This window comes from Aedes albopictus, chromosome 2 (genome assembly GCF_035046485.1).
Source record: "Aedes albopictus strain Foshan chromosome 2, AalbF5, whole genome shotgun sequence".
Classification (NCBI taxonomy): Eukaryota; Metazoa; Arthropoda; class Insecta; order Diptera; family Culicidae; genus Aedes; species Aedes albopictus.
The window spans coordinates 328,872,020-328,896,372 of record NC_085137.1 but is presented as its reverse complement, the minus strand read 5'-3'; the positions used below and the strand labels follow the sequence as shown (position 1 = coordinate 328,896,372).

The window sequence follows — 24,353 nt, the reverse complement described above, 5'->3', positions numbered from 1 at the left end:
AAATTCTCAACTGGACTTGCTTAAAGAAAATCCTATGAAATTTACGAAAAATTTCCAGACGAATTCCCAAGGAATTTGCCGAAAAAAATTTCATCCAAATTGCTTTCAAAGTAGTTGCCAAAAGAATTCATGTAAGAACTACCAGAGGAATTCCTGTTTAAAACAGTAAGACTTTTTGAAGAAATTGGCCGAATCCAATCTCAAAATGAATTGCCAAAATATATTCTATAAGAATTTCCACAAACATTCACAAACAAATTTCGAAGAAGTTTTCTGAGAATTTTCCGAAATCAATTTTTTCTGAAAAAAAAAATAGAAAGAATTCCAAAAGTGATTACAGTGACAGAATTTTCAAAGAATCGCCAGAGATTTTTTTTCAAAGATATTCCCGAAGGAAATCTCTTAGAAAATCGCCGAATCAATTTCCAAAGGAATTACTGAAGAAGTTACTAAAGTAATAATGGAAGTTTCCAAGATTTCCAAAGGATTTGCTGATAAAATTCCCAAATAAATGTTCAATGCAAGTAATAATCTGCTGCAGGAATTCCTTACAAAATTTCTGAATAAATTTAGAAGAAATTATCTGTAGAATTTTTATTTCAATTATAGAAGCGATTTATAAAAGAACTTCCGAAGGAGTTTTCGAAGGAATTGGTGAAGAAATACCTAATAGCATAGATAAAGTCCAAAAAATTGAAGAAAATCCGAAAAAAGTAGAATGACTTGCCGAAGACATTTCCAAAAAAATGTGAGGAAGTTCCCAGAGTCAATGTCAAATGAATCACCAAAGGCTTCACTAAAAGAATTCCCAAAGGAATTGCCTGAAGAGAAATTGGAGAATTTTAGAAAGCAATTATCAATAGAATTGCTGACATTAACAGAACAGCGCTTGAAAGACTACTAAAAAATTGGCGAAGGAACACTCGAAAAACATTTTTTTTCTTTTTTTTTAATTTCTAAAAGAAGGCTTAATTCAAATAAATTGCAAAACAATATCCAAATAAATTGCCAGAAATATTCCCTGAGGAATTACCGAAACAATGTTTTGCCGAAAAAAACAAATTTCTTTATTATATTATAGCATTGAATCAGAACCCCGAAGAGAAAAATCAAAGTTCGCTATTAATGTTGTGGTCAATCCAAAAATTGCAAATATGTATCCTGATTTTGCAATTTCAATGCCACAAAAGTTCAGCTTATTGGGCGCAGTGGCTTAATTTCCACAAGATGGAAGGAAAAAAAACTCAACAATTGTTCTTGAAAACTATTTTATAAGGATTGTTATCATGCAATAAAACAAAGAGGATGTCACGATGAATACAAGTTACACGAAAATTTGTGGATATTTGATAGTTTCCGAGATTTACACTTCTAATAATTGCTCTGAAAATGTATTTTTAATCAATGCATTCAATCCACAAAACAAAGGTGTTGTGATGATTGTAAAGAGCAAACTGAAAATACGTAATCAAGTTGTCAAGTTCTCAAACCTCACATGGCGGGAAGAGTGTTAAGTCAGTACAACAGTTTCAAAAAAAAACTTGTTCTTTAAAATATAGCGCGTTTAAATTTTCAGGGCTAATTTGTCCCGCGACGCAGAATATCATTGTACTAAGAAATTGAGGGTTGATCGGTATTTCTTTTTGCAAAAAAAGCAAAACCACCTGGAAGCCACTGAAACTGGCACCCCCCAGGCACCCCCTAGGAAAAAATCCTAGATACGCCAATGCAAGTGTGCAACAATTCGCGAATATTTAAGGCGTGCAATAATTGGTGATTTACTCTAGTCAAGTTTATACTTATACAATACCGTTAGTAAACATTGCATAATGTATAAATAATTAATAAAACGTTGTATATTTTCAATGCGAACATTAATTCATTAAATAACGAAAAAATTGCTTTCGTTTAATGAACAATCATCAAAGTGCAACACAAGTCTCAAAATATTCAAACCTAATTAAAATCAGTTGCTTCTTTCCCTCCGCTACCATGAAAAATGAGGTCCTAATTACAGTCACTTAGGCAGCTATACGTGAGACGCAAATAGTCTAATTATGATCGCTGCCTCTTCACTGCTCGAAATGACATCGCGGCTATCCACACGCTGTCCGCGGTCCTATGAATACGTTCCTACGTTTACCTACGCCAAAAATTAACATCTCAATATTCAAAATAAAGATCACGCCTATAAAGCCAAACATATGGGATACTAACGACGAAATGAAGCGTTGATAATTTCTTGAAATAAGATCAAACAAGAGTAAAAGCGGAGAATGTTGCGCGCTTTAGGTGACGGACGCAGCTAATTTGGAGTATCCCCAACCATGGTGCTCGTTACAACGAACGTACCCATGGCGGAGGTTCCCAATCATATCCAAGTAATCATAAAATACTTATTTCGCCTTGCGTACCGATATGTTGCTATTAAGGAGCTAATGTGCTCTACATTGGCCGTCCAACAATCTTATGAACCAAAAACCAAGATTAATCCACCTAGTTGTGATAGTGCCTTTCTCGTCGAAAATGTACTCATCAGTGAAGAGAATTGTCAGACAAAAGAGGCACAAAACAAGCAACGTGGCGATTACTCTTAATCCCAACTGGTAACAGATAATGACATGATCTCGAAATTTTTTGTTGCAGACAAAACGGAAGCTGAATTTGTTGCGTACTTTTCAACTCGTAAATAATCAGTTATTGCTAACCCAAAATCGAATCTTTTTGATAAAACATATTCAGTAGCGTTGCAGTGTTTACCAACTTACCAAGTTACCGCTCGAAAATCACAATGCAAGGCTTAAAAATCTCTAAACTCGTGGTGCACGATCTTTGTCCTATTCTGTTCAAGTTGGGACAAACCTATGTCGCATTGCGTAGAATGTCGCAACAAATGCAGGTTGCGACATTGCGATGGTTGAATTTTGATTCACTGGTACTCATGATCTTTCCTTGGTTGGGATACGACTGGGATGATTTTTCTTCAGAATCTTCAGAATGTTGGCTTTGCAGTCTTTTGGGGGAATCGAAAACACTAGTTTATGATTTTTTCCGACGTTTCGGTTCGTTTGGGGCCTTTTCAAGGGTTCAATCGGTCAAGGTTTCCTAGTCAAGATGGCTTTGCCAAACTCAAAAAAGTCATACGGAAGTTTTGGTATATATTGAGTCTGTTCGGTTTGAAATCATCGTGATGCGGATAATCTCCTACCTATCGGGCGGTCTAGAATTCGGTCCTTGTTTTTGGAATCTTCCACTATTGCTTTGTTCGGCAAGTTTCTGTGCATTTCTGTGGATTTTCTTGCTGAAGGTTTATTAGGTTGCCTAAAGACATCTGGAACCGGTTCTGTAACACTTCTGGTGCAGATATGGTCTGAGAATGTTTTCCTGCCTACTATTCATCCGGTTATCGAAAAAGCCGCGGTTTGATGTGTCGCATGCATGGGTTTGTAGCGTTTTCATATCTGGCCCCTTGCTGGGATACCGATCCGGAACGCCTATAAAGGGCCATAATTCCGGAACGACTGCACCGATCTTAACCATTTTTAATAGGAAACAATGGGACAAAATACCCCGTCGAATGAATCACCGGTCGTTGAAATCGGTTGATATTTACTAAGGTATGCACACAGCAAAATCTAGCCACCGCATTTTGGATAGAAATTTCTCTATTTTCAACGAATCGTGGCAATCTCTGGCGCAAATGAAAGCTTATTGTGTAAGGAATCGAAAAATATTTACTTCGGGATATATTTTGACATTGTGTTTAAAATAGAGTCAAGGGAACAAGAAGTCCTCGAAAAGTTTTTGCACAAACGTGCTGAAAATCTGACAATGTACATTAAAGCGACCGTCCCCGCAGACCTAAGTTAGCTTTCAAGTATTCGGTTCTATACATCATTACAACCTGGAAAGGTTGCAGATCAACTTAAGAGCAAGAAAAAATCGAAGTTTGGCAAGACATACATAGTTTGGTCAACAATATGAATTTGTGGTTTGAAAAACCGAACTTTTAGAAATACATATACAGCAAATCATCTTTTTCACTACGGGAAATGTCGGGAAAAATGGCTGGCACCCCTTATTCAAAAGCTTAGATATTGTGTATTGATTTGAATTGATTTTTGTCCCCTGTTTTTGGCGGAGAATGCTTGCGTTTGTATGCAGAAAACTATGTAGAATTTGTACTGCATTTTTCCAAAAAACGTAAAATCTCATACGCTTCAAAACTCAACCCAATTGAAAAATATTGAGTAACCGTGAATTGGAACCTTCAAACAATGTCAAGAACGACAGCTTTCATCGAAAAATAAGATTGATTTTGACACAAAGGTGGTAAAAATTTCTTGGCATGCGGTCGAAGGTACTGTGCAAAACTTTACGGAAGGACTCAAGCTCAAAACTCGAGATGACGGATATAACAAGTCAAATCAGCAATGTCTTGATGTTGATTTAAAGTAAATTAATGCTTTTTTACGATGAATTGCTTTTGGTTTGGGAATAAGTTGGAATGAATTATTACTGCTTGATTTTCTTTGGCCAGATTTTGCTGTGCGCATACCTTATCTAAAATGAGGTGACCTTTTTGTACACACACACATACGCACACACATACATACACACACATACACATACACGTACACACACACACAGACATCATCTCAACTCGTCGAGCTGAGTCGATTGGTATAAAAGACTTGAACACTCCGAGGGCTCTATCAAATTTTCGTTTTTGGAGTGAACATATATGGCCTTTCGGTACACCTTGGTGTACGAGAAAGGCAAAAAGGTGAAATATTGTGCTAGTGATTACTAGGGTATAGTTTTGTATTCTATGGAAGTTTCGCTCTAGTTTCCCATCGAGAACTGTTCGCAATACTTTACGATCAAAGGTTCTGAAAGTGTTCCAGTCTGGCTCTTTTATCGTTCGTGCTTTGTGACCATAGATACCACTGAAAGAATCGTCGTTTATGGGAGAGGGGAGTTTGAAAAATCTTGCAAAATCTTGCATACATATTTAGGGCTTCATTCAAGAAATCTTACCAAGGGAGAGGGAGTTAAAATATCGTAAAAATTGTCTTATGTAGTAAATGGACAGACAGACCCTAAATTAGTTACGCCGGAAACCGCTCTGACATTATCAGCCGAAGTTCACTTCTCCTTAGGGGTGATACATACACAAATTATGTCATGCAAAAATCGATCTTTTTCAACTCCTCCCCCTTCCCCCTATGTCACCCTTTTGTTTGGGACCTCATATTTATTGTATGGGTCGTCACGTTCTGTAAAACCCCCTCCCCCCTAAAAGCGTGACGTAATTTGTGCATGACCCCTTACGCTGAAACGTACGCTCAACGCTGCTTTAAAACCAATGACCAGATGGTGAATCTGCAAGCTGTACTATATTCGGCGTTGTTCGGCTCTCTTGAAAACCAGTCTGGTATTCGCCGACGACAGACCTCTCAGGTGATCTGAGTCGGTGAATCGAACACGCTGCAGCTTGCTTGTATGCGTATAAGATACTTCCTCTATAATTAGCACACTCTAATCTATGGCCTGTAGCTGCACTCTACGGTGCACATAGCATCCTGAAGATTGGCAGAACTTAAAGGATGTCTGGGATCATATTGCGAAAATGCCGGAGTTCTAGTTTACAAAATTGGTATTTAGCATGATGTAAGATCGAAAAAGATTCACCCAGCACTAAATATACCATGTACAAGACGGTGTGGTGCTTGACAGGCACAAGACGTGGACCACGCCAATCTCTGGCGTCGTGCAGGAGAACGGTGTGTGGCAGTGAAAAATGAGTCACAAGGTCACTGTACTCTACGGCGAACCCATCATCCAGAAAATTGTCAAAACCAGAAGGATACGGTGGGCAGGGTATGTTGCAAGAATTCCAAATAGCAAATTTGAGAAGAATATGTTCGCAAAAAATCCGGATTGAACATGATGACGTAGAGTATAACGATAAGGGGGACTGATCAGGTACCGCCAGGTGTTGCAGAAATGCCGCGAATACAACGTGCCCACACATCACTTGTTCATCGATTTCAAATCGGCGTATGATACAATCGATCGAGAACAGCTATGGTAGATTATGCACGAATACGGATTCCCGGATAAACTGATACGATTGATCAAGGCGACGATGGATCGAGTGATTTGCGTAGTTCGAGTATCAGGGACACTCTCGAGTCCCTTCGAATCTCGCAGAGGGTTACGGCAAGGTGATGGTCTTTCGTGCTTGCTGTTCAACATTGCGTTAGAGGGTGTAATAAGGAGAGCGGGGATTAACACCACAGTGGCTGATTTCGTCATTTTAGCGCGCTTAATTAATAACTTTTTTACTATGAAGTTTAGCGTCATGGTGTCTTCGGGAAAGTTTTTCACTATAATAAGGAGCTTCTTTTGAGCTTCTTTGAAAAATGATCAATCCCCCTAAAAGTGAGATAGAAAATTTATTTTTTGAATTTTTCAAGATACGAGGTTGGTGTCTTCACAAAAGTTGTAGAAAATGTAGTTTGGAGCAACTTTGCCGAAGACACCAAGTTTGTAACTCCGTTACTTTTCAAGATACGTTACGTTTTCTTTCATCAGCCCCTTGAAAAAGGTTTTTGCGCAATAACTTTCTAAAAATTGATTCTACAATTTTCTCATGTTCTACAAAGTTATAGATAATAGAAAAACACACAACTTTTCCGAACATGACATCCCGCTAATTCCAAAATTAAAATAGTGATAACGGTTTTCATAGTTTTTTGGGCCATATTTCAAGCATGTATAACTTAGCTATAGGCAATTATATGCAAATTTCCTTTTACGCATTGTAATTGCCTCTCTTAGAAAGCCAAAATCATCAAACTGTAAGAAACTGTAAGATGGTTTTTGTATAGAAACTTACATCTATTTATGTTACTCTTATATGGGATTTATATATATTTTCAACATGTTTATTTGACATTTCATGTCAGCTTGCATTTTTATTGTTATTGTAAGTGTGTGTTAATATAAAGAAAGGTTTGTGGTGCATTTTGGATCATTCGTGAAGTACGTTACATAAAAACTTACCATCTAATTCTTTTGTCTTACTAACTCAAGTGCTCCACGTAGTCCACGAAAAAAGCGAATGAAGCGCCATTTCTTAGAAAATTCCAAGTATGCGCGTGACATATTCTGTCAACGCTCTCACTAGTACATATCTATGTATACATTGGTTATAGTAGATTATAAATCTTATTGCACTTCAAAGTAAGGATGCTGTTAAATCGTGATCCGACGAAAGAAGTTACACTTTATGCGTTTTTTTCGTGGACTACGTGGAGCATTGCGAGTTAGTAAGAAAATAGAAGTAGTTGGTGAGTTTTTGTGTAACGTATTTCATGAATGATCCAGAATACACAACAAACCTTTCTTTATATTAACACACACTTACAATAACAATAAAAATGCAAGCTGACATGAAATGTCAACTAAATATGTTGAAAATATATATAAATCCCATATAAGCGTAACATAAATGGATGTAAGTTTCTATACAAAAACCATCTTACAGTTTCTTACAGTTTGATGATTTTGGCTTTCTAAAAGAGGCAATTACATGTACTTTCACGTGCGTAAAAGGAAATTTGCATATAATTGCCTATAGCTAAGTTATATATGCTTGAAATATGGCCCAAAAAACTATAAAAACCGTAATAACTATTTTAATTTTGGAATTAGCGAGATGTCATATTCGGAAAAGTTGTGTGTTTTTCCATTATCTATAACTTTGCAGAACATGAGAAAAATGTAGAATCAATATTTAGAAACTTATTGCGCGAAAACCTTTTTCAAGGGGCTGATGAAAGAAAACGTAACGTATCTTGAAAAGTAACGGAGTTACAAACTTAGTGTCTTCGGCAAAGTTGCTTCAAACTACATTTTCTACAACTTTTGTGAAGACACCAACCTCGTATCTTGAAAAATTCAAAAAATAAATTTTCTATCTCACTTTTAGGGGGATTGATCATTTTTTACAGAAGCTCAAAAGAAGCTCCTTATTATAGTGAAAAACTTTCCCGAAGACACCATGACGCTAAACTTCTTAGTAAAAAAGTTATTAATTAAGCGCGCTGAAATGACGAAATCAGCCACTGTGGAGTGGTACGATTTTCACGAAGTCCGTTTAGCTGCTTGGTTTCGCTGATGATATTGATATTAATGCTCGTAAATTCGAGACGGTGGCGGAAACGTACATCCGGCTAAAGAGTGAAGCCAGGCGAATCGGATTAGTCATTAATGTGTCGAAGACATAGTACATGATGGCAAAGGGCTCCAGGGAGGAATCACTGCGCCCGCCACCCCGAATTTATATCGACGGTGATGAAATCGATGCGGTTGAAGAATTCGTGTATTTGGGCTCACTGGTGACCGCCGACAACGACACCAGCAGAGAAATTCAGAGGCGCATTGTGGCAGGAAATCGTGCTTACTTTGGACTCCGCAAAACTCTACGATCGAATAAAGTTCGTCGTAGCACGAAGTAAACACTGATTAGACCGGTCGTCCTCTATGGGCACGAAACATGGACCCTACGTGCAGAGAACCAACGCGCCCTTGGAGTTTTCGAACGGAAGGTGTTGCGTAGCATCTACGGCGGAGTGCAGATGGAAGACGGGACTTGGAGAAGGCGAATGAACCACGAGCTCTGCGTAAGCTGTTGAGAGAACCAACCATCGTCCACACCGCGAAAATCGGGAGGTTACGGTGGGCGGATCACGTCATCAGGATGTCGGATAGCAACCCGACTAAAATGGTTCTCGGGAGTCATCCGACCGGTACAAGAAGACGTGGTGCGCAGCGAGCTAGGTGGGTCGACCAAGTGGAGGACGATCTGCGGACCCTACGCAGAGTGCGGAACTGGAGACAAACTGCCATGGACCGAGTGAAATGGAGACGGCTACTATGTACAATAGTATGGGACACGCTTCTATGGAAAAAATAAATCCTTGCTCCAGTCGACTTTTTGGATCCCATTAAGGTTCCATATGAACTGTACAAAATTTCAGCGCAATCGGTGAAACTATAATTTAGCGCAAGCGGTTCAAAGTTTACATAGGATTTACTATGGGAAAAGTTACACTTTCAAACAAAAAATCCCAGAGGTCACCTCTTGCCTCCTTAATTCAAATCGATCAACGCATCGTGTAGCAAAATCATTTATGAAACTTTCCTTCGAAGACCGCAAAACAATTGGATGTTTGTGGAAAAAGTTATTGATTTATTACCGCTTAGTGATTCGGCGAACGGCTTTTTGTTTTGTTTTATCAGCAGCACTGTAGCTGCTGCCTTGGCTGCTGCTGTTTCTGGGGGTGGTGATGCCACCCGCCACCCCATGCAGCAACGGCAGCAGCAGTGCTGCTGATAAAACAAAACAAAAAGCCGTTCGTTGGATCACTATTCGGTAATAAATCAATAACTTTTTCCATAAGCATTCAATTGTTTTGCGGTCTTCGAGGGAAAGTTTCATAAATGATTTTCCTACAAGAAGCGTCGATCGATTTGAATTAAGGATACAAGGGGCGACCTCTGGGAAATTTTATCTGAAAGTGTAACTTTTCCTATAGTAAATCCTATGAAAACTTTGAACCGCTTGCGCTAAATTATAGTTTCACCGATTGCGCTGAAATTTTGCACAGTTCATATGAGACCTAAATGGAATCGAAAAAGTCAACTGGAGCGAGAATTTGATGTTTGTCCCATACTAATGTACAACAGAGGTCACCCTGGTCTTAGCCTGATTGGTAAGGTAAGGGACTGATCAGGTCTAGACTGATTTGACGAAGGTAGGACGTTCCCGAGGTTGGAGAAAAGCAGCAGTGAACCGAAATGTGTGGCGTTGGCGTATTATTGTGGACTAAGTCTTATCTATTGGATAGTACGCAGATCGCAAGAAATTTCTTGGCCTATCTCGATGCGTGGAAAATTCAGGCAAGGAATCAAGAAATTCAGGGCTCAGGCAAGGAATCAAGAAATAATAAAGCGTCGCTTTATTCCGGATCATAGTACGGAGCTGAAACGAAACGTCAAATCAACGCGAATCTAGCAAGCGCTGGGCGTACTGTGGAACCACTGACGGTCTTTCCTCGAAACCATCAGCCACCATTTAGCAGCGCGAGTGATGATCAACCGAGAAAATTAGTGCACGCCAAGGAGCGTCAGCCAACACCTAGTAGCTCGGCGTCAGGCGCCCCTTTGGACCTGAGCAGAACGATCCTCGCCTCCGCGTCCCACCGAAGACGGTAATTAGCATGATTTATCGCCTTGCTTCGGCTAAATGATGTGAATGATTTCCAACGGGAACGCCTCCCGACCGGCACGCAAGATGACACCATCAAAAGGGGCGTGCACGAAACTCGCACCAAAAGAGAAGGAAACAGATATACGCCGAGCGGCAAAAGGACAGAAACGGTTGAGGAAAACAGGCACACAACTCCTCGGAGTCCGGAAAATCTGATCCATCGTCAACTTCTTGGTTGGCGAGCGCATGGGAAAGCCAGTACCCACTGATTTTCCTGCGGTTTAGATTAATTTTGTGCGTCGACGGATTAACACGTGTAAGCAAAGTACGGTTCCTCGCGCGAGTGGTAGTGATTTGGGAAAGTGCGGATCTTATGTTCTCGTTATAAGAATGGAGAGTGCACATAACGAAAGCTCCACTAGCTTCAAAGTGAAAAACAACTTCAGCATTGAGCACTTGTTAGCTAAACCGGATAACTTACGAGGATCAAGTGGAAAGCAGAGCTGTGACTATGGTGATACAAACTGCGTGTATAATGGAAAAGAAGCGTTGAATCGAGGAGAAGAGAGGCCATTGAATAGTGATCAATATGTAGAGTGTTCTACATCACCTGATTCCAGTTGCAACGAAGAAATGATGGATAATTGCAGCGAAGCAGCGTCGGAAGAAAGTGCTACGGGTGCGGAGCTATAGTGACTTTTTTTTTAAAGCGTATACAAGAAATCGAGTTAATCGTTTAGATTAGAAGACATCTAGAACCTTGGGGAGATAAATGATCATTTTCTGAATCATATATTGATTGCACAGTATCTCTCTCTCTCTTATTGGTATAACTTCCTCACTAGGACAAAGCCTGCTTCTCAACTTTTGTGTTCTATGAGCACTTCCACAGTTATTAACTGAGCGCTTCCTCTTCCAATGACCTTTTTGCATGTGTATATCGTGTGGCAGGCACGAAGATACTCTATGCCCAAGGAAGTCAAGGAAATTTCCTTTACGAAAAGATCCTGGACCGACCGGGGATCGAACCCGTCACCCTCAGCATGGTCATGCTGAATACCCGTGCGTTTACCGCCTCGGCTATATGGGCCCTTGCACAGTATGTAAAATCTAAAATTTCAATTTTAAAATCCTAAAATAAGCTAAGGTGTGTGGTTTATAGGATGTGAAACCATTTGGGCAGCGGTACCTATTTTGAGTACTTTTCGCTTATAAATAAGCTTATTTCCTCATTTTTTTCTTTTGGTTTTTGATTTTTTGTTAAATAACGAAGCAATGTTTTCAAAATCGACCCACCTAGCTCGCTGCGCACCACGTTTTCTTGTACCGGTCGGATGACTCTCGAGAACCATTTTAGTCGGGGTGCTATCCGACATCCTGATGACGTGACCCGCCCATCATACCCTCCCGATTTTCGCGGTATGGACGATATGGTTGGTTCTCTCAGCAGCTGATGCAGCTCGTGGTTCATTCACCTTCTCTAAGTCCCGTCTTCCATCTGCACTCCGCCGTAGATGGTACACAACACCTTCCGTTCGAAAACTCCAAGGGCGCGTTAGTCCTCGGCACGTAGGGTCCATGTTTCGTGCCCATAGAGGATGACCGGTCTAATCAGCGTTTTGTAGATAGTTAACTTCGTGTTACGGCAAACTTTATTCGATCGTAGAGTTCTGCGGAGTCCAAATTAAGCACGATTTCCTGCCACAATGCGCCTCTGAATCTCTCTGCTGGTGTCGTTGTCGGCGGTCACCAGTGAGCCCAAGTACATGAATTCTTCAGCCGCCTCGATTCCTCCCTGGAGCCCTTTGCTATCATGTACTTTGACTTCGACACATTAAGGACAGACTTGTTAGAATCCCAAAATGGCCGCCACAATGGCCGACTTTGGCACATACTCACGACTTCAAGCGCACAAATATCTTCTTAAATAAAACCAGCGCACATGATCTTCTTATTTTAAGCTTATTACTTGCTCACTTCCCAAGTAACCACAAGCATTATATCATAACATTAATTCCATCGTATTATAGTTTAGCTAATGCAACATAACTTTTATTTTACATCTGTCAAGTTACTTACCTTACCTTACTTACCGGTCAGGCTAAGGCCGGGGTGGCCTCTGCTGTACATAGTAGCCGCCTCCATTCCACTCGGTCCATGGCTGTTTGTCTCCAGTTCCGCACTCTGCGTAGGATCCGCAGATCGTCCTCCACTTGGTCGACCCACCTAGCTCGCTGCGCTCCACGTCGTCTTGTACCGGTCGGATGACTCTCGAGAACCATTTTAGTCGGGTTGCTATCCGACATCCTGATGACGTGACCCGCCCACCGTAGCCTCCCGATTTTCGCGGTATGGACGATAGTTGGTTCTCCCAGCAGCTGATGCAGCTCGTGGTTCATTCGCCTTCTCCAGGTCCCGTCTTCCATCTGCACTCCGCCGTAGATGGTACGCAACACCTTCCGTTCGAAAACTCCAAGGGCGCGTTGGTCCTCTGCACGTAGGGTCCATGTTTCGTGCCCATAGAGGACGACCGGTCTAATCAACGTTTTGTAGATGGTTAACTTCGTGTTACGGCGAACTTTATTCGATCGTAGAGTTCTGCGGAGTCCAAAGTAGGCACGATTTCCTGCCACAATGCGCCTCTGAATTTCTCTGCTGGTGTCGTTGTCGTCGGTCACCAGTGAGCCCAAGTACACGAATTCTTCAACCGCCTCGATTTCATCACCGTCGATATAAATTCGGGGTGGCGGGCGCGGTGATTCCTCCCTGGAGCCCTTTGCCATCATGTACTTTGTCTTCGACACATTAATGACTAATCCGATTCGCCTGGCTTCCCTCTTTAGTCGGATGTACGTTTCCGCCATCGTCTCAAATTTACGAGCAATAATATCAATATCATCGGCGAAACCAAGCAGCTGAACGGACTTCGTGAAAATCGTCCCACTCGTGTTTATCCCCGCTCTTCTTATTACACCCTCCAAAGCAATGTTGAACAGCAAGCACGAAAGACCATCACCTTGCCGTAACCCTCTGCGAGATTCGAAGGGACTCGAGAGTGTCCCTGATACTCGAACTACGCACATCACTCGATCCATCGTCGCCTTGATCAACCGTATCAGTTTATCCGGGAATCCGTATTCGTGCATAATCTGCCATAGCTGTTCTCGATCGATTGTATCATACGCCGATTTGCAATCGATGAACAAGTGGTGTGTGGGCACGTTGTATTCGCGGCATTTCTGCAACACCTGGCGGATGGCGAACATCTGGTCCGTTGTAGCGCGTTCGCCCATAAATCCAGCCTGATATTGCCCCACGAACTCTCTTGCAATCGGTGATAGACGGCGGCATAAAATTTGAGAGAGTATCTTGTAGGCAGCGCTCAGTAGTGTGATCGCGCGGTAGTTCCCGCAATCCAACTTGTCGCCCTTTTTGTAGATGGGACACACGATACCTTCCATCCATTCCTCCGGTAATACTTCCTCCTCCCAAATCTTGGTAATGACCCAGTGTAGTGCTCTTACCAGTGCTTCTCCACCGTATTTTAGAAGCTCGCTTGGTAGCTGATCTGCTCCAGCGGCTTTGTTGTTTTTCAACCGGCCAACCTCCTCCTCAATCTCTTGAAGGTCAGGGGCCGGAAGTCTTTCGTCCTGTGCACATACTCCTAGATCTGTTACCACGCCACCTTCGGTACTTGCAACGTCGCCATTGAGGTGCTCATCGTAATGCTGCCGCCACCTCTCGACCACCTCACGCTCGCTCGTGAGAATATTCCCGTGATTATTTCGGCACATGTCGGCTTGTGGCACAAAGCCTCTGCGCGAGCGGTTCAGCTTCTCGTAGAACTTTCGTGTGTCCTTAGCGCGGTACAGCTCTTCCATCGCTTCGCGATCTCGTTCTTCCTGCTGGCGCTTCTTCATCCGGAAGACTGAGTTCTGCCTGTTCCGCGCCTGTTTGTAACGTGCCTCATTCGCTCTCGTACGGTGTTGCAGCATTCTCGCCCATGCTGCATTCTTCTCGTTTTTCAACTGTTCACATTCGCCGTCGTACCAGTCGTTTCTGTGATTCGGAGTCACGAAGCCTAGTGCTGTAGCCGAGGTACTACCTATGGCGGATCGTATGTCCCTCCAGCCATCTTCAAGTGTAGCTGCGCCAAGCTGCTCTTCCGTTGGTAGGGCCACTGCTAACTGCTGCGCGTAGTCTTGAGCCACTTCTACGTTACGAAGTTGCTCGATGTTGAGCCGCGGCGTTCGACTTCGACGCGTGGTGATAACTGTCGAAAGTTTTGAGCGCATGCATACAGCGACTAAGTAGTGATCCGAATCTATATTCGCACTGCGGTATGTGCGGACGTTGGTTATATCCGAGAAGAATTTACCGTCGATTAGAACGTGGTCGATTTGGTTTTCTGTTTGGTGGTCGGGTGATCTCCAGGTGGCTTTGTGGATATCTTTGCGGGGAAAGAAGGTGCTTCGGACTACCATACCACGGGAGGCTGCAAAGTTTACGCATCGCTGGCCGTTATCATTCGATACGGCGTGCAGGCTGTTTCGCCCGATTACCGGTCTGTACATTTCCTCCCTTCCTACCTGCGCGTTCATGTCACCGACAACGATTTTCACGTCACGCGGCGAGCAACCATCGTATGTTTGCTCTAACTGCGCGTAGAACGCTTCTTTCTCGTCGTCGGGTCTCCCTTCGTGTGGGCAGTGGACGTTGATGATGCTGTAGTTGAAGAAACGGCCCTTAACTCTCAACAAGCACATCCTTGCGTTGATCGGCTGCCACCCGATCACGCGTTGTCGCATCTTGCCCAACACTATAAATCCTGTTCCCAGTTCATTGGTGGTGCCACAGCTTTGGTAGAAGGTAGCCGCTCGATGCCCGCTTTTCCACACTTTCTGTCCAGTCCAACAAAGTTCCTGCAACGCCACGATGTCGAAGTTGCGGGGATGTAGTTCGTCGTAGATTATCCTGTCACATCCTGCGAAACCTAGTGACTTGCAATTCCATGTTCCAAGTTTCCAATCGTAGTCCTTATTTCGTCGCGTGGGTCTTTGCCGATTGTATCGAGTCGTATTTTCTCCTATGTTATTCGCAATGGGGATTTTTACGGGTGGCTTATTGGGCCTACGCCAACACTCCTGTCTCGCCGGAGGGCCATCGTGCCAGTTCTGTTTAACGTCCCAACCAACACTGGGACGACCACGCTGATGGGGCTACCACCTTGGATCTAGCTGGGCGTGGTGCAGCGTTTCTTACTCAGCCGCTGGATGCCAGAACAGACGCTGTTTGAGCCGCACCTCCTTGGTGAACAGACACTCGGATCGTACCTCCTCAATCTAGCTGAAGTCAGAAGGACAACAGTGCCCAGGCTGCGCTACCAGCTAAGCACACAACTCTTAGCTGGCGGTCTTTGTCATCGTTTGACCCGTGGAAGCATGAGGTAGGAACTTGTGAGGACCAGAGCTATATTGGACGCTCTCCTTATCGACTCACCGTTTTGCAGCCCATCTGTCAAGTAATGAAGCGTTTAATCTACATTATGAAAGCATTGAAGCATTACGAGATTTTGACAGTTCTGTATAGTTCTATAGAGCCGTTGTTAAATGCTTCATTGCATTACCATGTTAAAAGCTTTATAGCAATCAATAATGCAAGCATTTATTACTTTATATTTGCCTTTACTAAAGCTTCCATCGTTGTAAACAGAAAAATATCGCTCAGTTCGAAAAAAAAAACTGTAAAACACTTTTGGAAACAGAACCATTCAAAACAAACCAAAATTTTCATGGATTGCTGCGGAGCACTTAGATTATCATGCTCTGATGTTGCTGTGTGAAAATTTATATTATGTATGGTTTTTTGGGTTTCTGGTTGGGACATGAAAATAATCAGATGCTGAGGGAACAAAAATTATGTGGGGTATCGGTTTCCTTGTTTAACCCGATTTCATAAAAGGAAGAATTGAAGCGCTGTTTGTATTGTTTCTTATTTATTGTATTTTAGGTAGAAGTGAGCACATATGAAAACAAAAAAAAAACAGAATCAACACAGACGAATTTATATTCGAGAGTAACATAACCGATGGCATTCAGACCCCGGCACATTTTTTAGAGTTGCTGAAAACACAACTCAATAAGGCACCTGCTAAGTATAGTTTACTTTATGTTGCACATTTTTCCAGGTGCAAAATACATGGTATCGTAGCACACAGCATTAGCGCGTCCGAGTTTCATCGTGGTCAGTTTCAGCAGTCTAGGTTCAATTCCCGAAATACAATAAAAAACATCAAAGTGAGAGTATCGGAAGATAAAAATAGATAGAAAAATGATAAACATACTTTTTTTCTTTTTTGACATGATGCATTAAGTGTGCATTCAATGCGATTTGATTGCATTAGCTATAAGGTACAAGCATTTTATATGCTTTAGCAATCACCACAGTAAAGCTTGCTGTAAATCAACAATAGTAGCGCCACTTTCGACTTTAAACCTACTTTAATGGTGCCTATATGACAAAAAAACTTTATATCGCATGTCATATAATACACTATAAAGCGAAAATAATGCTCTATATAAAGCGTCATGGTTACTTGGGTTGTAATAAGCTTAAAATAAGAAGACCAGAATAATAAAATGCACTGTTGTTTGAAGCTTAATGCTTCTTGAAATTTGTGCGTCTGAAGCTCTGATGCACTTTTGAAGCGGGATTTCAAGTCGTTTGTCCTCAATGACTGATAGACGGCGGCATAAAATTTGAGAGAGTATCTTGTAGGCAGCGCTCAGTAGTGTGATCGCGCGGTAGTTCCCGCAATCCAACTTGTCGCCCTTTTTGTAGATGGGACACACGATACCCTCCATCCATTCCTCCGGTAATACTTCCTCCTCCCAAATCTTGGTAATGACCCAGTGTAGTGCTCTTACCAGTGCTTCTCCACAGTATTTTAGAAGCTCGCTTGGTAGATGATCTGCTCCAGCGGCTTTGTTGTTTTTCAACCAGCCAACCTCCTCCTCAATCTCTTGGAGGTCATGGGCCGAAAGTCTTTCGTCCTGTGCACATACTCTTAGATCTGTTACCACGCCACCTTCGGCACTTGTAACGTCGCCATTGAGGTGCTCATCGTAATGCTGCTGCCACCTCTCGACTACCTCACGCTCGCTCGTGAGAATATTCCCATGATTATCTCGGCACATGTCGGCTTGTGGCACAAAGCCGCTGCGCGAGCGGTTCAGCTTCTCGTAGAACTTTCGTGTGTCCTTAGCGCGGTACAGCTCTTCCATCGTTTCGCGATCTCGTTCTTACTGCTGGCGCTTCTTAAACCGGAAGACTGAGTTCTGCCTGTTCCACGCCTGTCTGTAACGTGCCTCATTCGCTCTCGTACGGTGTACCAGTTGTTTCTGTGATCTAGAGTCGTAAAGCCTAGTGCTGTAGAAGAGGTTCTATCTATGGCGGATCAGATGTCCCTTCAGCCATCTTTTGCTCGATGTTGAGCAGCGGCGTTCGACTTTGACGCGTTGTGATAGCTGTCGAAAGTTTTGAACGCATGCATACAGCGACTAAGTAGTGATCCGAATCTATATTCGCACTGCGGTATGTGCGGACATTGGTTATATCCGAGAAGAATTTACCGTCGATTTGTCTTTCTGTTTGATGGTCGAGTGATCTCCAGGTGGCTTTGTGGATATCTTTGCGGGGGAAAATGGTGCTCCGGACTACCATACCACGGGAGGCTACAAAGTTTACGCATCGCTGGCCGTTATCATTCGATACGACGTGCAGACTGTTTCGCCCGATTACCGGTCTGTACATTTTCTCCCTTTCTACCTGCGCGTTCATGTCGCCGACAACGATTTTCACGTCACGCGGCGAGCAGCCATTGTATGTATGCTCTAACTGTGCGTAGAACGCTTCTTTCTCGTCATCAGGTCTCGTGTGGGCAGTGAAAGTTGATGATGCTGTAGTTGAAGAAATGGCCCTTAACTCTCAACATGCACATCCTTGCGTTGATCGGCTGCCACCCGATCACACGTTGACGCATCTTGCCCAACACTATAAATCCTGTACCCAGTTCATTGGTGGTGCCACAGCTTTAGTAGAAGGTAGCCGCTAGATGCCCGTTTTTCCACACTTTCTGTCCAGTCCAACAAAGTTCCTGCAATGCCACGATGTCGAAGTTGCGGGGATGTAGTTCGTCGTAAATTATCCTGTCACATCCTGCGAAACCTAGTGACTTGCAATTCCATGTTCCAAGTTTCCAATCTTAGTCCTTATTTCGTCGCGTGGGTCTTTGCCGATTGTATCGAGTCGTATTTTCTCCTATGTTATTCGCAATGGGGATTTTTACGAGTGGCTTATTGGGCCTACGCCAACACTCCTGTCTCGCCGGAGGGTCATCGTGCCAGTTCTGTTTAACGTCCCAATCAACACTGGGACGACCACGTTGATGGGGCTACCACCTTGGATCTAGCTGGGCGTGGTGCAGCGTTTCTTACTCAGCCGCTGGATTCCAGAACAGACGCTGTTTGAGCCGTACCTCCTTGGTGAACAGACGCTGGGGTCGTACCTCCTCAATCTAGCTGAAGTCAGAAGGACAACAGTGCCCAGGCTGCACTACCAGCTAAGCACACAACTCTTAGCTGGCGGTCTTTGCCATCGTTTGACCCGTGGAAGCATGAGGTAGGAACTTGTGAGGACTAGAGCTATGTTAGACGCTCTCCTTATCGACTCACCCTTTTGCAGGTCTCCGTCCTTATCCCTGCATATTTCGGCTCGCGGCACGAAGCCTTTGCGGGATGCGTTGAGCTTCTGGTAGAACTTCCGTCGATTCCGTTCCACGTACCCGATGGTGCTCTCGGCTGCGTCGTTGGTGGCTGCTTTCACTGTAGGGCCAAGTGGGGCAAAATGCCATTTTTCAAACATTCATCGTTTTCAATGATAATTAGCCTCATTTGTTAGGCTTTCAAAGTTGTAACAGCAACTATACAATATTTGCTCGATACTGCAGCAAAACTATTCACTAAATTATTGCATTTTCATCGATTTTTAGCGATTTCAAAAACTGATTCGTAAAACGGAAGTGGTGCAAAACGATCATCTGCCATGGGGTAAGATGCCACTTCATGAAAACATTCAAAAATTGCGTCCTTCAGTTTTCGGGCATTTCCGACTCCTTTTCCCCCCTCCGTCCCGCTTTTTTCGTATATTCAATAAATGGAGTGTTACCCCCCTCCCCGCAAAACGATGATCATAATATTTGAATGACCCCTAACATGGAAAGCGTAGACATCAACAACCATGCGTCTCCATGTGTGCCTCAATCTCGTTGGAAACACTTGGCTGGTAATAAAATCACCAGAAAACCTTAATTGCAAGCACGAAAAACCGGAAGTTGCCAATTTTCAATGGGAAATCAAAAGATTTTTCGTGGGTTTGGTGGCCTAGCTTCTAGAAGAATGTTCGATGCAAACATATCTTGACGCCATTCACCTATAGTAATGATCAAGTCCCATTCAGGAATGATTTTATGAGTTGGGCCATTTTACCCCATCTTGGCATTTTGGGCTTTGTTCCCCTACTCCAGCAGTCCTCTAGGCGAACCTCATCGAGCTCGCCCTCGTCTGGCAACGCGGCCTCGAGATTCTGCGCGTATGCTGAGGCGACATCCGGTTGTTTCAGTCGCTCGAGGTTGTACCGTGGCGGTCGCCGGTACCGTACAATGTTGATGACGGAGAGTTTAAATCTCCTATGATGATCTTGACGTCGTGGCTTGGACAGCGATCGTACTATCATTCTAGCTGCGCATAAAATCAGTGCTTCCGGAATGTGGTCTCTGCACGTTTATTATGCTGAAGTTGAAGACTCGGCCCTAGATCTTCCACCTGCACATTCTCTCGTCGATCGGCCACCAACCAATCACGCTCCTCTGCATATCACTCATCACGATGAAAGCTGTTCCCAGCTCGCGCGTGTTGCGCAGCTCTGGTAGATGGTATCCCAAGCAGTGAATCAAAATTCAACCATCGCGCAACAATAATGACAATGTCGCAACCTGTATTTGTTGCGACAAACAAACCCATGCGACATAAGTTTGTCCCAACTTGAAAATAATGGGATTAACATCGTACACCACGAGTTAAGAGATTTTTAAGCCTTGCATTGCGATTTTTCAACGGTAACTTCGAGTCGGTAAACACTGCAACTCTGGTGAAGCTCTATCATCAAACAGTTTCGACTTTGGGTTAGCAATAATTGATTATTCACGAGTTGAAAAGTACGCAACAAATTCAGCTTCCGTTTTGGCTGCAACAAAAAATTTCGAGATCATGTCATTATCTGTTACCAGTAGGGATAAAGAGTAATCGTCGCACCTTCTTTGTTGCTTGTTTTGTGCTTCTTTTGTCTGACAATTCTCTTCACTGATCCCAAGTAATACAGTGAGAGTTCTGGAGAGCCTAAGTTCAGATTCTCTCTTATTAAAAAAAAAAACACGGGCACTTTTAGTACTTCCAGTGAGCAGTTCACTCTTTTTTTAGGAAGCACGACACTAGACAACGGACTAGCATGCAACGCCCAGTGGCACAGCCGAAAACTTTTCCTGACAGCTGCGGGATCGAACCCGCGTTCCTTAGAACGATGCGACTAAGTGCTTGGTAACACTAGCCGCACGACCACGAAGACACGAATTTGTGGTCCGTCCCGAAATAAAATAAAAAATATGCACATTATACAAGTGATGCTCTATTTTACTTTTTTAGGCCATAGATCTATCGTCATGTAACACCCAAAACGACAGCCAACCGTTGTGACGCTTAAAGGCAATTAGAAAACGATTAAATGCCTTTTAGAAATGATGGATGACATTTCACTTCGGCGACAGACATATTTTCGTACCGTTGAAAAATGCCCGAAAACAAACATCAACGATGTGTTCTACATATTTGAAGCGGAAAAGAACTCTAAAAATATTTCAAAGAGACACTTTTTACAGGTTGTCAGGTCGATTGGTTTTCAACGCACCAATTTGAGATGAAGGTGAACCGCATTCACGTTGAGAATGATGCGTTTTGCCTCGCATTTTTTGAAACGCAGATTTGTATTGAGTAGTGTGCAAGTCGACCATTTTCAAGTTTAATTACCTTGTCCTGATGGTGAAGCAAAACATAATTCAAATATGATCATTTTGAACCCCTGCTCACTATTTAGAAGCATTAGGCGAAGCGTCAAACGCGCGAGTATTCAGAGAGACCATGCTAAGGGTGACGAGTTCGATTATCGGTCGGTTCAGGAACTTTTCGTAATGGAAATTTGTTTGGCCTCCTTGGTCATAGAGAATCTTCATGCCTGCCATACGATAAAGCATGCAAAATAATCATTGACAGAGAAAGCTCTCAGTTAATAATTGTAGGGGGGACGGTAGCTTCAAGATATAGAAAAGTTTGCAATAATACCAAAGTTTTAGTATCAAGTACCGTGGAAAAACGTCCATTTATTCTATTGAAGTTTGGTACCACGCGGAATTGGGGATGCTCTCGGTACCTTTGGAATTTGTGTACAAATTGTGAATTGAAAAAAAAAATGTTTCACCTTCAAGAACAATTTTTTAAGTAGTTCATTTCCTCTCTTCCAGGGACATCCGACGACCGCAAGAAACGACCCAGAACAGCTTTCTCGGCTGCTCAGATCAAAGCTCTGGAGACTGAGTTCGAACGAGGGAAATACCTTTCGGTAGCAAAACGCACAGCACTAGCAAAATCTCTGCATCTAACGGAAACACAAATCAAAATTTGGTTCCAAAATCGACGAACCAAATGGAAAAGGAAGTACACGTCCGACGTTGAGCAACTGGCCTCACATTACTATTCTCAGCTGGGTATTGGAAACTTTGCACGCCCGATGGTGGTCGGCGATCGCCTTTGGCTATTCAGTCAAACTCCAAATGGACCTGCTCCTGTGCAATCACTCCTGCTCAACACACCCGCCCATATTGGTCCATCACACCCGGCAATGAGGCAGTTCCAACCGATACCTCCAACACCGGTCGGAGTTTCCAGCTTTGCAAGTCGACCTAGTAATGGCTACACCGTAAACTACCTACCGAAATTGTCACCGCAAGGTTCACCGTACGGCATCAATCGATTCCCAGTATCAACGTTCAAACCCGTGTCCGTGGAGGATTCCACAGGTTTTTACAAATCAACATCGGAAATGATCGACGGTTATTACCCAGTGCCAAAATTTGGTCCAACAGAATTTGTTAACGATGAACATTCTGCCATTAGCACTAGCTCGGGTATTGCAGATCTGGAAAGGGCCTTTGGTAATCCTAGCAGTCTGCTGGACGGACAGCTTGCATCAAGATCTCATGAAGGACTAGCAAGTCTTAGCACAACCACGTCTGATAATAGAGTACAAAATAATGCCAAAGACCTCATATCAGACTCTTCGAGTGAAATTGATTGTGAAGAGCTCCATGATAAAGACTAATGTTGTACGTGTTATGCTTTGCTCAGATTGCAAACAGAATATATGGTTATCATGAAGACAAAAATGTCACTATCTCATTCTTCTTCTGTTTGTAATCTCAATATATTACTAATTTTACTTGCCAAAGAAATATAATACTAAGTAGTTAGCCGCAATCTAAAATTATGTTGCAATCATAAATTTAAAAAAAAAAAAAAACTTGATACGTACTGGAATACATCCGAAATCCTTTTAATTTTCTTTTTGGAATGTTTAGACTTTGAATAGCGTTAAAAAACCTCTGAACTACGCCTTGTATAGAACAGAAATAGTGCAGTTCGTTAATTGATGAATCGTTAGTATTGTTTTTTTTTTTATTTTCCGTGCATAGGGGTATTCAATGATTTTTCAAAAACTAAAACATTTGTACCGTAAGTCGGGAACCCAAATGCTGAACGCATCCAGCTAGCTCATCCTAATGCTGAGCGATTCTCGCTCATTTTTGAATGGTTCACATTGGTAGGTATAGATCGGGACAGGTCAAATTTTCACTTTTCAAAAAAGATTAAAGTAGCTGTAATTTTTCGAAAAATGCATCAAATATTCTCAAATGTTCACTGTAAGTTGATCAACTAGCTGTGTAGCAGTGGTCAAAATTTGGAAAAGATCGGGCTATTCTGCACGAAGTTATAAAGAATCTAGAAAAAGGTATAATTATCCGATAGTTAAATTTGAGCTGTTATATCTCCGGATTCAATGTACCGAATGCAATAAAATTTTGACCATTTATGACATAATATGACATAATATTCGAGCAAAGTCGAATAACAGCCCCATTACTAAATGATAACTGGTGCTCTCTCCAGAACTCATTTACCAAATTTGTGTTATCACTCTGATAATTCATGTTACCACACCTGTTAAACTCTGAAGCGGGGCCGGATCACAACGTCCGAAGCCATACTGTCCCGGTCGTTAAGTCGCGTTTTTTTTGCGAAATAACATCCAAAAGCATGGGTGCGTCATAATATCCTATGTGCCTTCTTTCCTTGGACTTTGTGACACACTTACATGTGTGGACGTTATGCCCCGAAAAAATGCGCCATAAAGTCCTGGGACATTATGGCCTCGGACGTTATGATACTGCGCCGCGTCATCATCGACAACAACATCGGAAGTAAGTTATCAATGGCCTAGAAAATATCTCACTGATAACAAAATGAGTTTTCAATCAGATCAATTCAATTGATTATGAGATATTTTAATGATATCGTGGGTATAATTGATTGGTATCATGTTTGTTATGTTGCTTACTTATTCAACCAAACTGAGAACAAATTTAATTGATAATTTTTTATATCAGATAACACAGTTTGTTATCCGTTTATTATGAAACTTTGCTAGGGTATGCTATGAAAAACTTTTAACTTCACTTCAAAATTCTAACACGGGAGAACATTATAACGATTCAACTATTGTTCAATTAAATTTCCTCTAATTTACTTGTACATAAATATGTTTTGATGGAAAGTAACTACATAACCAGCAATAAATTGAAAAAGTAATGGGATGCATATTAAAAATAGACCAATATTCTAAAAATATA

General features: G+C 42.4%; 1 protein-coding gene across 1 annotated transcript; it reads left to right on the top strand.

Annotated features, from left to right (window-relative positions):
- The first annotated feature begins 9,612 nt into the window (after positions 1-9,612).
- On the top strand, positions 9,613-22,800 carry LOC109399457 (homeobox protein HMX3). Its single transcript, XM_019671894.3, has 2 exons — positions 9,613-10,961; positions 21,912-22,800. The coding sequence occupies exons 1-2, from the start codon at positions 10,673-10,675 to the stop codon at positions 22,766-22,768; spliced, it is 1,146 nt and encodes a 381-aa protein (XP_019527439.3). The 5' UTR covers positions 9,613-10,672; the 3' UTR covers positions 22,769-22,800.
- The last annotated feature ends 1,553 nt before the right edge of the window (positions 22,801-24,353 follow it).